This window comes from Ptychodera flava, chromosome 9 (assembly GCF_041260155.1).
Source record: "Ptychodera flava strain L36383 chromosome 9, AS_Pfla_20210202, whole genome shotgun sequence".
NCBI classification, from domain to species: Eukaryota; Metazoa; Hemichordata; class Enteropneusta; family Ptychoderidae; genus Ptychodera; species Ptychodera flava.
In genome coordinates this window covers 2,442,836-2,458,684 of record NC_091936.1, presented here as the reverse complement: position 1 = coordinate 2,458,684, position 15,849 = coordinate 2,442,836, and the positions used below count along the sequence as shown (strand labels likewise).

At 36.1% G+C, this 15,849-nt stretch overlaps 1 protein-coding gene across 10 annotated transcripts in view; it reads right to left on the bottom strand.

Annotated features, from left to right (window-relative positions):
- LOC139139745 (dihydropyrimidinase-like) overlaps positions 1-6,830 on the bottom strand; it is a 76,262-nt gene extending 69,432 nt beyond the window's left edge. For 4 of the 10 annotated variants that reach the window (XM_070708622.1, XM_070708619.1, XM_070708620.1 and 1 more), the window contains exon 1: positions 6,696-6,830. Coding sequence is in view for 5 of the 10 variants with exons in the window: in XM_070708623.1 (XP_070564724.1) it covers positions 2,894-2,905 (12 nt within the window). In the remaining 5 variants the exon portion in view is untranslated. Of the gene's footprint in view, positions 1-2,893; positions 3,072-6,695 lie in introns of those variants that run through there. The other 6 variants (XM_070708628.1, XM_070708624.1, XM_070708626.1 and 3 more) reach the window with 5 other exon arrangements.
- Positions 6,831-15,849: the final 9,019 nt, after the last annotated feature.

Here is a 15,849-nt window from a genome sequence, read left to right as displayed (position 1 = left end):
TTCTACCATTAAAACTTTTCCATACATTATGTATTCTATGGTTAAAACTTTCTCCTACATACATGTAAATGAACTGATGTCTAGAGCAATAAAATGAAATACGAATCGATTATGTACTGTATATTTCAATAATTTCACAGGAGTTTTGTGCTTGTCAGCCATGATGGACGTAATTTACTGGAAGACCTATGCTTCACTTCATGTTGAGATATCTAGGAAATGTCAGTTGACAGTGTGACATTGTGTAGATCATTAAAGTTAGGCTTAGCAGTGTGACACAATGTAGTCCACTCTTACTTCATATGCATCCACTGAAATAATCTTAACGTATACATAATTGTTGCATCCAGATATAACTGGATATGCCAATTTTTTCATTCATTGTAAAAATAACATTAAATTGATCATAAAACTCAGCATAAAACAAATAAATACATAATGCAGATTTCCAAAATGCATTAAAACAACAATAGAAAACTAAACATTCAAGGACAAAATCTTTTTCATGGATATAATAAAGTTTATGCAATAATATATGACAATTTTACAATCACTCACATTTGCTATTTAACAGAATTTGACATGATTTTATAATGTGCAACAAACTAGTAACTTTATTTACACTACTGTATCAGCAGCATCATTGATGAAACAAAGAAAATAACGTTCTTAAAGGCATTGTAGAAACTTTTGTAGAGCAACTTAAACAATAGATAGAACTGCTCCACGATAACACAGCATTCTTTCTTCCATTATGTTGCAGACATTCTCTCATTTACCCTGAAGCTACTGCTTTTATTTTGAAAGAAGAACCTATGTTAAACAATCCATGCTTTATGCCCTGATCAACTGTGTAGAACTTAGAAATGTCATTTGCAATCCTATCCTCTGCCTTTTCTGTCAAGTGTTTGGATTCACTTAATCTGATAACTCTTGTTCCCACGGTCCCTCCAGAGCACAATGATTTACCACAACCTACTATTGCTACTTTCTTTTTTGTTGCAAGGTTGTGTTTAGGTGATAGACACAGTTAGTATCCAACCTGATGTGCTGTACAATCTGTAGATCCTGTAAACCACAGTGCAATATTTCCTTATATGATTCATTTTCTTATCTATGCTTTTTTGAATAAGCAGATATATTGTCTATAGATCATATTAGAAATTGCAGCATATCCAGGGGTACAGAACTCTGAGTATTCCAAGGCGCTACTTGTAATCTTACACAAGTCCATATCCTGTCAAACTTAACAACCAATCACAGATAAAATCAGGTTCACACAGGCAAATTTGGCCAGGGCCAAATAGTTCAGATCTAGTATCAGACCCAAGGATTTAATTTAGTTTTCACTATGACATGATTGCAACAAAAAATATGAAGACACAACTTAAGTTTACGAGACCTCTGACCTTTCAAAGCGCAAAATGGCAGGCATGGATATTACATGTAAATCACAATGTTCTTATGTGTTTCACGCACAAGAAGGGCTGATATGACCACCAAAGACTATTTCAACTATCGGAGACAACTTCAGGATATTTTTACTGAGCATAGGGGCTAGAATCGGATAAAAACATTGTTAACATTAATTTGTGTCTCTCAGTTGTATAAGCACTGTGATTCAGGTGACATGGTCTCATTTGCGCAGCAAAATTTTGCGGAAATATGTCGTTCTGACTACATGGGATGATAAAGGACTGGACTGAAAACTTTCGGCAAATGTAAACTTGACAATTAAACTTGGCAATCATCTGGGACCAAGGCCGGTGTTATGTGTCTACATACGCAAATCTGGGTCTAACTCGGATTTTGTGTCTGCCCTGGACCTCTCCACTAGGACAAAATTGGTCCTACAGTATGCCAACCCTGAGCGTTCAGATTTATTACGTCTAGGTAAACGTAATGTCGGTGCAGCGATGCTGCAGTTTCATCCGTCGTAACAGGGTTAATCTGTGGCTGCCAATACTAATGTTATTAAAGTTGTTATATTGTAACAATTTGTACCATCACTGAATGTCAGTTTGAGCAATGGCTTGACTAAATTAAATTAGAAATGTCCAGTCAATGTTCCAGAATTACTGCGTAATAAATTGTCAATATTTTGAAAGGTAAAATTCCTATCAGGTCTTCATAGAGAGCATATATGTAAATGTGACGTAGAGTATTCCACCAATGGTCTAATTGGTTTCATAATTAAATGTACATATTTTCAAGACTGGTCTCAAAGATACCAGTGGAATTTCAATTTACAGTTGATAGCGTGAAAAATGACTGCTGGAATAATTGTTGCATGATCACAAAACTTATCATGGTGCTTTATCATACAAGTAGCAGACAAATAAAAGACGAGCTGACATTCAAACTTGCAGTAAAAGTATCAGTCACTGACAGTAAAATATACAGTGTGAAATAACTTTGCTATCACTTGGGACATATGCAATGTAAGAAATGTTATGTTTACCTCACTTTGAATTTCATGCAAACCTGTTATCGTAGCCTCAAAGACACAATATACAACTAAATTCCATGCAATTACTGGACTTGACAAAAGTGTCTGAACAGCTATTTGAGTGAAATATCAAGATGGTTGAAAACAGAATCTTGAACAGTTTCTGTGCCTTTCCCTACCGTTACTTCAATATCAACTATTTGATTATTGAATATTGCTGCACAAATCTTCAAGAAACCAGACTTTAATACTGGAAAAAAGGACTGCAATGAAGCTAAATGGTATGCATAACTAATAACTGCTGTCTGTTGTTACTTGCATGGGTCACCATCAATAGTTCAGTCATTCTTCACATTTACATATCCTTTGCTTTCACAACTGTGTGCATCTGAAATACATACTTCAGACTAACCCTGGACAACTGTACTCTCTGTTAATACATACCTTCACACCCATGTCCTTTTTGTAAATCTGTGAGAATCAGTTCACTGTTTTCCCAGCTCCAATAGTCTACAGTGTAATGCCTTCAGGAATTTCTAGAAACTACCTTGACAAGCCTTGATACAATGTTGGAACAATCAATAACTCACTTAGTAGGACAATTAATTGGCCAAATTAATGGTCTTGTGGTCTGGCTTTTGTTGTATGCCAAATTTGTACACACTGGAAATGTTACAACTCAGTGGGAATGACCAGTATCCTACAATGTCAACAATCAGGCCACAGTATTCAAGTGTTGACAGCCTAGCTCTCTTCTATCAGTATCAACAATTTGACTGGGAACAATCTGACACCTTTAGTGAAACAGAATATCCTTTCTTATTCTGATGAGGACTAAGCAAAGTATTGTTACAATGGTTTGATGATAGGCTAATTTTTTTGAAATGTATTACCACTTCTGAAATGTGATTGGGGTGCTTATTTAGAAACATCTGTAAATTATAAGGAACTACATGTATACAGTAATAAACTTGCCATATGCAATGCAGTGCCTTTGATAATGCAAAGTATTTTTATCATGTACATTGTCTTTGCTAATTTAAGTGTATCTGCTTTTTATTGTTGTGAGTGTTCATGTTGCAGCTTGCTAACACTATAGAGTTACCCTGGAAGTTTAATACTACTGTGCATTAAGTCTGTTGTGGCTATCTTGCATGTCACTGAAACAAAGAGAATATCCTATTGTTGATAGGCTATTGTAAAACATTGGATTGGCAATGTCTTTTACTGCATTTGTCTGGAAGCAAGCCACAGGCTAGGTATGTCAATTTGCAGAATTAGGGGCAGGCCAGTTTTGTCTGGCTTAAGGCCAGAGGTTGTGTTTAAGTTAATGACCTTAGAGGTAAACAAATATCCACTTGGCTTCAGCGGACTTCAGTCCCAGTGCAGTGTATTGTAAGATTCAGGAATATAGTTCACTGTATGACAAGATCAGACCATTACATATAACAGAAAGTCTTTCAATCTGTTAGATTTTTACTGATCCTTAATTTAGAAATTAATTACAAACACTTTTGATATCAATACCTGATTCTTTGAAAAGCTATGTTTTATTGAGCAATAGGCAGTATCATCCAGAATACATGTATCCTGAAGTCCCTTATCCTTTATTGTTTACCTGTCACATGACCTATGACAGTTTTATACACAAGGTCAACTCTTGATGACAGAATTGTGCAGACTTGCTCGCCATGCAGCCTGTCTGCTGAGATAACATTTTGGTTGAGTTTACATATTTTTCCCGATAAATACAATATTTGGAGAACTATTTCAAGGGCTTTATGTCCTTATTTAGCATTGATGAAGGGTACTGTCAAGGGCTTTATGTCCTTATTTAGCATTGATGAAGGGTACCGTCATATCATAACAATATCACACTGACTACATTCAAAAATTTTACCCCATCTGTGCAATTCATGTATGTTTAAGTGGGCAAACAAATCTGTATATTTGATAACATTACAGACTTTCACAAAATAGATTAATGGACTTTATCAGACTAAGTGCAATGCTGGTCTACTCATACAAGAGAACATACTTTTTTACTGTATAATCACTTTCTAATCAGCTTTGCATTTAAAGTTTGCTAGCATCTGACCTAGTTTTATAAAAAGCGCAACAAAAAAGAGACTTTAAGCTCCTCTGGGCATTATTATTAGTAAGCCTGTGGAAGTTTCTTGGAATTGGCTACAAGGAAAACATAGCATGGATGAAAGCAAACAATATGATGTCATTATTTTAAAAAATCAACAATGATAACAGATATTCCTGCAGCCAACCAGCTCAGTATGTCCAACATGTATAATATAGATGGATGTAATTGTACACTATACTATCTGCAAAGTTTAGTCCTATATGTCAGTTAGAGTTACTGACCATTGTAAACATGCAACACTGATAGTAAAATACGACCAGATGAAACAAATACATAGCTTGAAATGAAATATCTCAAGCTATTGTATTTAGGTCATTACACAAGTACAAGATCTGCTCTATCTCTGCTGCAACAAAGGGGTCTATTCTAACAAGCTACAAAAATAGGACTAATTGTTTTGATATATTTTTTGCAGGGCTTGATATTCTCACTTCAGTAAATCAGATATACTGGCATGCTATGCACAGTAAGAGACTCATAACACCACTGCTTGCATGAACTTATTTGTGTCTGGTTTTAATTTCAATTGAATAGTTCATTGTAATTAGAAAATAAAAATGAATAGTAACACTGATGATGAATCAATTAAATGATGAACTCTATTAAAAGTCTCAATGTAAGAATTCATTGCAAAGATCATTAATCATGGTTGTCAACATTTTCTTTCCCATCATGCAATATGTTGCCAGAGGGGAGGGGCACTCGTCGTCATACAGACATGTACTGTGCTAAAATAAAATTGAATTTTATCAGCTTTCCTAATTCTGCCACAGCAGCTGATCTCCTATATGGATATGCCATTGAAATTGAGAATATGAAATAGCATACCATTACTAATGAGAAAAGGTCATGGTCAGGGCACATCATAATGAAACAGTTAGACTTGTGATGGGGAAAGTCAGACAAAAGGTATATTTTAGCTTTTACCAATAAAAATCATCTTTGTTTAAAAAATAGAACCTTTCGATATTGACAAGTTTCAGATGGTATCTGTCATTTACTGCTTTCCTCAAAATGCTGTGAAATCAACATAGAAGTGCTGCAAGCATACAGGCTAGCTTCCTTTGGCCATTCTTGTTGTAACTGAAGGGTTCAGCCTAAAGTGTCCATTGAATTGTACAAACATTGCTGCTACACCACTGCAGTGTGAATTGTTTGTGGGGACACATCCCAATGGCCAACCCCAAATCTTTAGGAGTCCGCTTTACACATTAAAGCATTGAAAGCAATAACATCAACAATCGCAATGGCAGACAGTTTGTGTTCTGATGCACACTCGATGAGTTGAGTACTTACTGGCCATGTCATGCTGAATTATCAAATATTTCAGAGCTTCCAACGCAAAAAGATATAGTACCGAATATGAGGAGGCATTTTTCACACCTACGCATAGGACATAATAGGTAGCCATTAAGATAATGACTTCCAGCTTTTCCTTCATAGCTGACGAGCGTTTACTACGTAACCAAACGTCATAATTCCTATGTAAATATAGCCGTTCGTCGGCGTCCACATCATCGTATGCTACGTGGAACGGGTACGGGTACGGTAGGCACCTGCATCCCTCGAGCTAAACGATTTCTATGCCATAGAGCTACATAGATGACCTTTCAATTTGCCTAGGCCTGGCCATTCAATTTCAAATCGATCTCTGCTCAACACGTTCAGATACACATTAACAGCAGCAGTACCAACTCAAGTTAAGACACCCACTGCCTCTAATTCATACAGGCAACGCACACAGTCGACCTGAAATTGATTAAACCTCGGGGAGAGGTCATCGTTTTGAAATTGACCGCTAAACCATCTGGTGCACAGATCGATCAAAATCGCGCCGCAAATATGCAAGATGATGAGGAGCCAATTTTGAATGAAGAACAATAATGGCAGTGGTTACTGGTGTTACGCTGTACCACACCTGCCTTGTCTCACACACAGAGAAAGCCTATTTTTTCTGTGTGATGCCTCCATCACCACCTTTATATGTATATAAATGATGGGAATATTTCTTTTTCCTTTGAATACAGACATTGGTGATTTATCAAAACGGTGGACATAATGGTGATAATCTCATTGATCTGTGGTACTCACCATTTTCAGCAGCTCAGGTGAAGTGTAGCTGAATGTTTTCGCGCTTTTGGACGCTTAAGCCTCTGCCGTAAAACAGCGTACACAAAAGGGGGACACACTCCTAGTTTCAGCTCATTAAATATTCTTGTAACTACCGCAAATGTATGAGTTTTCATATTTTTTACCTGACAGTGTAATAATAATAAAGAATACTTCACAAACTTACAGAGATGAACGTACATCTATGGCATAATTCGACGGGAAAACATTAATGCAAATTTGCGACAGTTGGATATTCACGACATTATCTGTTAATGATGACAATATACGTGTTATATATCTATAAGATAAGCCTTAATCATGTAATTGTGGAGAATTTTAGCGATAAAAATCAGAAAAACTTGGTCCGTAACTGAGCTCGGAATACGCAAGTACGACATTTGTACTTTTACGTTAGTTATAAGGTCACGACATCTAAATACGACTGTCGCCGCCATGCTGCCATGTTACTGTTGTAAATGTAGGATATCCAAGTAGGAAGTTGACCAATGTGTTGAAAATGAGACACTTGCCGTTCATAGCTAGAACTGTCATGGTTCGGAATGGTAATGTTGATGCTGCTTACAGAAATTTAAACAAGTACGTAATGGACTAAACCGTAACTTTTGTTTATAGGCGGTAATTTTGGACCGGTTGATAGAGGGACTGTGGGTCAGCGCATGGAGGTAGACGAGTAGGAGTCTAGTCACAACTAGTCTACAGTAACTTAAATCCCCATCAAATTCTCTGGTTTCAAAGCGTATCAATCTCTTTACTACCTTTGCGCAAGATTCCTTCCCCCAATGACAGGGACCGCAACTCTGACGAAAGCGCAGGGAAGGGGCATTCTTCCCCATTGTGTCAGTATCCTCGCTTCTACCTCCATCATAGCTCTGTGTACGATGCTGTGTGTTGCCGGCGTTTTGATCAAAATTTCATGTTTTCAAATTATGATGAAATCTACAATTTTGTATTTTTTAGCAATTTTTGCCATATTTGGTAAAAAATTTCTTTCTCAAAAATTTCTTGTCTGATAGCTTTGATATTTCATATACAGGTTTCTAGGCTTTATCTTAATGCGATATATTGAAATTGTGATGAAATCTGCAATTTTGTATTTTTAAGGCAATTTTTGCCATTTTTGGTGAAAAAAATTTGTTTTTCAAAAATTACTCGTCTGATAGCTTTGATAATTGGTATACAGGTTCCTAGACTTTATCTTAATGATATATTGAAATAATAATGGAATCTTCAATTTTGTATTTTTGCAGCTATTTTTGCCATTTTTGGTCAGGCCATCCTGAAATGAATTAGCAAAGATAGCCACCTTCTTCATCAATACGTGTCACTAATAGTTATTCTCTACATAACACAGTGGAGCTCTATTGGCTGTCAGGCTTCTTGTTTCATCAAACCCGCTGGTCAGACAGCTTTGATATTTGGTATACAGGATGACCTTAGTGAGATAATTTCAAATGGTTAGGAAATACTTAATTTTGTGTTTTGGGGGCAATTTTTGCCAGTTCTTATGTGTATATAGGGGTCTGTAAGTATGAACTATACTGAAACAATTCTTCTGCCATAAGAATATTGCCAAAGGACCTCTGCACTTGCAATATCAGGTATTATGGTCCGTACGTCCTCTATACCATCCACGTCTTTAGTAGCTTCAGGGACATTGGCGGCCCTATGTTTCTAATTCTACCATTTATGGTTTTATGCAAGAATAAATGGTTTGTGGTAGCCAAAATGTCCTGACACAGTAATGCTTCCAAGTTGCAGGTAAAAACGTTATGATATATTGTGGCAACATTGTTTTAGGACAAGTTGGTAGTATTATGGTATTATCCTTGGGGCAAAGTGGATTTAGTACGAGGTGGTACTTTTGGCGAAGTGGCGCTGGATGAGGTAGTACTTGGGACGAGGTAGTTTTGGTACGAAATGGTGTTGGGACGAAGTTGTGTGGGGCAAACTGGTTTTGGTGCAAAGTGTCTTGACCCCATAAAAAACACCACGCATCCTGGAATTGCAGCTACATGCAGGCTTTATATGTGGACTGTTGTGTTTATGCTATTTGTTATGGGACACTGATTGTACAACCTGGAATATTAAACCTTGTCATGGAGCCATAAATGTACGAAATTGAAGTTTGATCTGTCTCTTTTAGTCTTTAGCTCCATAATTCATAATTGTTAGTATTTGGACATTATGAATTATTGCCTCAAAACTGTTAGAATGTACAGAACAGGCTTGCTGTAGAGTATTTTTCGTGCATGCAAACTTCTACATTTTATGTTAGTTGATATATGAATGACATGTCACTGTCTGCATATGATATACTGGTATGTTCTTAACCAAAGGACTGCTGTTGTTTTATACTTTCCTCGTTCTGATTCTTGCATAGAATAGATTACATTATTATTGCTAGAAGTATTTTCTTCATTACTGCTGCTACAGAGAGAGGTGGCGTCCATGCTATGCATAGTCTAGAACCATGAAGTTCCATGCTATAACCTATCCATGCATTTTCAGTCTCAAGAGTGCATAACCAGCCACCATACTAAGACCAGCATTTTGCAAGAGAATAAAGATAGTTATGCTGTTGCATGACACAGACTTCTGTACATGTATTTCATATGGTTCATATTATTATCTGTGTTTAACTAGATCTGTACACTTGAAAATTTTGCAAAACTTGAAACACATTCATAGACTGCTGTGTGCTACATTGCTAGATGTGCATTGTCATTTCACTAGAGAACAGTATCTGTTTGACCTTTATTTTGCATGTTAATTTGATATCATTGTGTTCTTGACAGTATCCTTGGCAGGGAAGGCATAATAGAAGAAGCAAAGCGGCAACGATACTTTGAAAAGCCATTCCGTAAACGCCAGAGGCTTGAATATGAAGCAGTGAAGAAATTGTACAATGATGAGATGAGAAGAAAAATTCAGTTTTTAATGAGGAAGAACAGAACACCCCCTTGGGTTGTATAGGATAGCGATAATACCCAAATGGATTATCTTGAACAGAATACAAATTTCACTGTTGCAGTGTGATCACAAACCATGAACTTGTGCAGTACACCATTACAATATGAACTGTCAATGTCAAAGAAGAGAATAGATGGTTCCAAGTATACCACCAGGAATGCAGGTTTTCTGACTTCAACAAGAACAGAATTTGGGCCGACTCGCAGCGATTTCGAAGCTGTTATCCAATTGGTTGGCAGAATCGTACCGTTATAATGAAATAATACAAATAAACTCCCTAAGTTGCTGTGAATAGTGACAATCGACCAATCAGATATAACCTTGCAAACACGCTGCGAGTCAGCCGCAGAATTTACCAGCCCAGTGCCCCAAAAGAACTGCATTTTAATTCTTGCAGTGCCTACAAACTATACTGGCATTATCTGAAGAAGATGATATTACTTTGGTTACAGTATCTTTGAATAACATCGTGCTATTCAGAAATTGTTGTTGTTTATTGTCACAATTATGATACGTATACAAACATGTTTTACACCAATGGATTCCTAAAATGCAATGTTCCAACTGATAATTTTTGTCAAAACTGTATCTTTATTTGGAAACTCTGCGGTGTTTTGTGTCCTCATTTATATCCATAGACTCTCCACTTGCAGATTTCCAAGAAGGAACTGCATGTTGCTGTGCTATTTTTTTGTTTTCCTTGTATGCTTAAATAAAAGTTAGTAGTATATTACTTTACATATCTTTCTCATTGTGAAATGTGTCCATTAATAGAATTTGACCATAGATCACGCATCAGTGTCCATAATATGCCACCTGCACTACTGCAATGCTGTGATCCAGCTTCAGTATCGAACTTGATCATGCATGGGCACATCACTGTGCTATTGCAATACTGTGACCCATCTTCATTATTGAACTTGATCGTCCATTGTCACATTACAGAATTCTGTTACCGGTACTGACAACAAGATTTATTGAAGTTTTATTCACAAGTTTTTACTCTGCATGACAAAGTATCTTGACAATCAGAAAACAACAATGTACTTGTTACTACACTTCCCAGCAAAAATCATTATAAATTTTTAATTTTATACAGCTCTGGCTCACGAGAACATCCATATGAAACAAAGACAATATGTGCACTGTAGAGCTGCTTGATCATGAAATATTTGTTTGTGTCATTCAATAAAGGACAGTCTCAGATTGTTGCATGAGTTCAAGAAACAAAATTCCTTTGTTTAGATCAAAACCCCTCCCTCTCCCCTAAACAAAAGTTCAAAAGTGCAAAATGTTGATGTCTGCCTGTTGGTACATGCTGTATGGTAAGGCGCCCTCTTCAGGTAAGATAGGACAATTTAGCATTCATATGGATAACTTTGATAAGGCTAAATATACCTTAGATACTACATGGATGAAATGAAATAGATGCATATTTCTGTCCATTCAGGCTTGGTCAAAGCTCAATTAACTTGTCCTTCGAAGCTGAGATTGGTGAATTTTTTCGAAATCATATGGCTGAAATGAAAGTTTCCTCTTTTGTGAAAAGTCCATGGAAATTACAGGAGCATTCAGCCTCACACCAACCCTTGTAATAAAACTGTACAATCAGAAGCTCATCACACACAAGGTTACCCATCAAGACTTGGCATATCTAGGAACATTCTTTAGTGATAGCTTCAACCAATGAACCAATAAAATATCTTGCACACCTTTGTGTAAATCATATTCCCTTTATTCCTTAATAGTCTGTAGACATGACCACAGTTTCAACATCAAGCACAGACATATTCCATTTCCATAAGGAGGCCAAGTGTTCCAATAGAGCAGAGATTTAACAAGGTAAAATCGATGAAGAAAAGAATGCTCTTGAAAACAAAAAACAGACAGCAATTGAAAGAAGTGATAAAAAATCTTTTGACAAGGTTAAATATGACGCCACTCTTAACTTGGATACTTTATGAAATGAATCCTCCAATTTTTTACAAAATATTAAATTAAATTAAAACATGAAAGGTCTTCAACTATTAGCGTAACAATAGGGTCACGCAAGGTATTTTCCTTGTTAGGGTAGTTCCTTTACCAATGCATTGTGTAGCTGCATGGAAACTAAAGAAATAAAAATAGTGTTCTAACATACAGTAACATGCTATAATAACATGTACATTTTTATCATACATCTTTTTTTATGCAGTAAAGTTTAAAGTTAGCTTGACAGTGTTTTGCTTAGGAATTGAAACATACTATTTCTACTGTCCCTAAACGAAATTGGATCAATAGCATTCACTGATTTTACCATGGAAACCATAAAAACTAACTGGTGCAAATCATACTGTATAAGTAAACATGGTTGACACGCTATTTTCACCATAATATACATGTATGCAATTTTTAGGTAACTAATGGAGAACCCACGTCAGATGACTTTGCTAACATTAACTAGCTCAACAGCCTTCATGCATATTTAGACATGGGCAGAAAGGTTACAATTCAAGTATGAAAATACAATCATAGTCATCTCATATTTGCCTGTTTTAAAATGAATGAACCTGCATCTTCCCCTGGATTTTTGAAGTGGGTGAGATAAAAACAAAACCACATGCACAAATGTGCATAGAAATACAAGTATCCCTGTATGAATTTTTTACATGCAGGTTCTGTTTGTACTACCATCATATGAACTCTAGGCATATGGTGTCAACAGAACACTGCAAGTGTTTTTCATTCTGGAGAAGGTTTATGAGATGTTGATCAGTGCCTGGTAAGCTAAATTACCACTGACAAAAAAATTACCACTGACAAAAAAAACCTTCTTGAGACAGTAAATTGTCCATATTATAAGTTGTGCTGCATTGCTGATGCAAAATAATTTTCTAAAATTCATACATTGACCAAAATAATTCAGACATGTAGCAAGTTGAAGGGCACTTTGATGGTGACTCAACATGATAGTGACCATCCAGTTCAAAAGTGCTGATAACTTGAATACTATCAGTTTGAATTTAACATTATTACCAGGTTAACAGTGCTTGTCTTTGAATTTAGCATATTCATTAATTAATATGAAACCAAACAAATCTATATGCATTGTATTGTTGACATTTTCCTGGCTTTAACATGGTCAATCAAAGTTCTGATAGGAATAGATTATAGTGATCTCTACAAATGGCAAGCTTATTCAAATGCAACATATGTTACTTGTGGAGCAGATGTCACACATCATCCTGGGATCATTATTGACTGTGGTATGACTCATGTTATTACCAAAGCTGCCCTCAAGATTCATTTTCACTATAAATGACATGTACTTATGCCGTCTCTGGACTGACAGAAAACTTTAATACATAGAGTCTGTCCCAGTTCACTGATGAATACTGGCATTGCAGTATGATTTGACTGAACTTGTCCCTCTTTACAGGTACCACAGCACATGTACTGCCAGGGAATAGCAAATCTAGCCAGTGTTTGATGGTCTTTAAGGACTGGTATCAATGTACTCACTTCAGTCCTCCAGCCTACCGGTACTTTGATCATTTTTTTCACTGTTTCATCACACGCACTTCAATTAACTGTTGGTCTGCCTAAACTGCCAGAAAATGGTTAACACTGAGTTGTCCTCAATCTGAGACCTTTGGATGTGTTGTTTGATCATTTCCCATTTTTAAAGATGAATAAAACTGAAAAAATTTCAAAAACCTGACTGTTACACAACTTATCCTTATGCTACACTTTGTCAAAATTTCACTTTAAAAGGGCACACATCTTCTTGACTTGTTGTAACTTTCAAAATGCATTAGCAAATAGAAAATGGCTTTCAGTAAGGGATGGACCATTAGACCTTGGGAGGGGGGGTGGTCACAATGAAATTGTGAAAATTTTTTTTTACTATTGTAAATTTCTGAAATTTTTTTTTTCCAATTGAGATTAGCTGTGCAAATTTTTTTTTTCAGAGTAAATTTTCAGATTTATAATTTTTTTTTCGTTCGTCGCTGTCTGAAGATAAAGAAGGCAAACATGTGGTGCCAAGCACCACAAGCGGCCACGCAAGCGGTCACTGGGAAGAGGTCAGGAGAGGGGTGTCCCCCTGCTGCTGTTGGAGCTGTTGAAAAATAGAGATTAAAATGGTGTTATTTGGTGGCACTTGGGGAGTATTTTTGCGGGGGGAGGTCAGGAGGGGGGTGTCCCCCCTCCTGCTGTTGGAGCTTTTGAAAAATAGAGATTAAAATGGTGTTATTTGGTGGCACTTGGGGAGTATTTTTGCGGGGGGTGGTCAGGAGGGGGTGTCCCCCTCCTGCTGTTGGAGCCTTTGAAAAATAGAGATTAAAATGGTGTTATTTGGTGGCACTTGGGGAGTATTTTTGCGGGGGGAGGTCAGGAGGGGGGTGTCCCCCTCCTGCCGTTGGAGCTTTTGAAAAATAGAGATAAAATGGTGTTATTTGGTGGCACTTTGGAGCATTTTTTTCGGATTGCACATCTTCCTCTGAAACATGGTCTTCTTGCTCCTCAGTAGCTTCCTATGGTTTTGAAAATTGACTATTTTGGTTTCCTGGCTTCCCTTTCTACTGCGTGGTGAAATGCCTACATTCACCCCACCAAACATCATGCATATCTCATGATTTACAATTTATTTTGACAAGCTGAGAATCTAAAATAAGCTAAATAATATAGTGAAAATTGCATATTTGTGTTTTTAGAGCAATTGTTGCCCTTTTTTGATCAAAACATCTATTTCTCTGTAGCAGAAGGCCAAATTGATTGGATGTGTATAGATGTGTTGAAATTTCAATATTTGTCTTTTTGGGCAATTTATGCCATTCATGGTCAAAAAATCCGTATTTTCTGAAAGGGCTTGTCCAATTTCTTTGAAATTTGCTACACAAAAACAATTAACCATGCAGATTTATTCAGTATTTGCTATCGAGAAACTTTCAAAGTTCAACCCTTTTATGTGTTTTTGTGTTGGGATTTGTTGGATAGATGGCATTCTACGTAGTGTATTGTTGAATGTTAAAACATGTGTTGCTGTTGTTATTTGAGGCTGTTTTTTGAGAAAAAAGAATTGAAAATGCCTTTTTAAAAGCAAAATAATACATAATGACTTGATATGTTGTTTTATCATTATTAACGTGTTTCTACTTGTTCACCCATTCTTGCATCCATCATTGTAATAAAATGCTGTGAAAAAAATGAAACTGATGTGGCCTGCATCTGTTTACCTTGATCTTAAAAGGCAAATACAACTTTCTATCTTGACAACCATACCATAGTTTCAATGTTTTACCTAGTGTACCTGCTTGGTTTGTACGCAGGAAAGAAGTAGAAAACAGGCTCTATAATTTCATAATTTTCAAGTGATCAGAATACAAAAGTCCTGAAAAGATAAGATAATCACAACTTCCAGTATAAGGGATACAGTCACTCTAAATGTATAAATTAAAATTAAAAATGTGCCGGGAGGATGTATTAAAAATACAGAAAGTTGCTTACTGTCGGTAAAATCTAAAAAAAATTTAAAATTTTAAAGACTTTTGCAGATTTTTTTTTTTACCCTTTGTCTTCTTATTTATTTTTTTTTTATTTTGCAAACTAGATTGAAGATTTTTTTTTTCCAAACTTTCTGCTCTGAAAATTTTTTTTTTCTGTTTTTGACCACCCCCCCTCCCAAGATCTAATGGTCCGTCCCTAAATGAACTCAAGGCAACCTGTTCATGATAATTTGACATAACAAAGTTACACCCTGTCAAATAACACAGACTGTGTTGATAAACTGATAGTCAACCACATTGTGTATCAATCATTACTGATAGTACATAAAACTAGTCATTGTCAATGACATAGTCCCCACTCGGTTGAAGAATTTGGAAACAACTGGTGGAAATGATGGTGAAGTGATATTGGTCAACGAATATTCATACTTAAGTTGTTCAAAACACAGAATCTTCCAATATATGCATGCAAAGTGATTTGGATAATAGAAATCAAACATGAACAGGGCTAGCACAAAAGTTAAACATATTTTTTACAAATTTCTGAGAAAGAGTCAGAGCTTTGTCAACATGTATGTCCAAAAAGACATTATACAAAGGTTTCAATAAAATCAAATATGTTGAAAACTTTCTGACAAAAGAGCACATACTAGTTT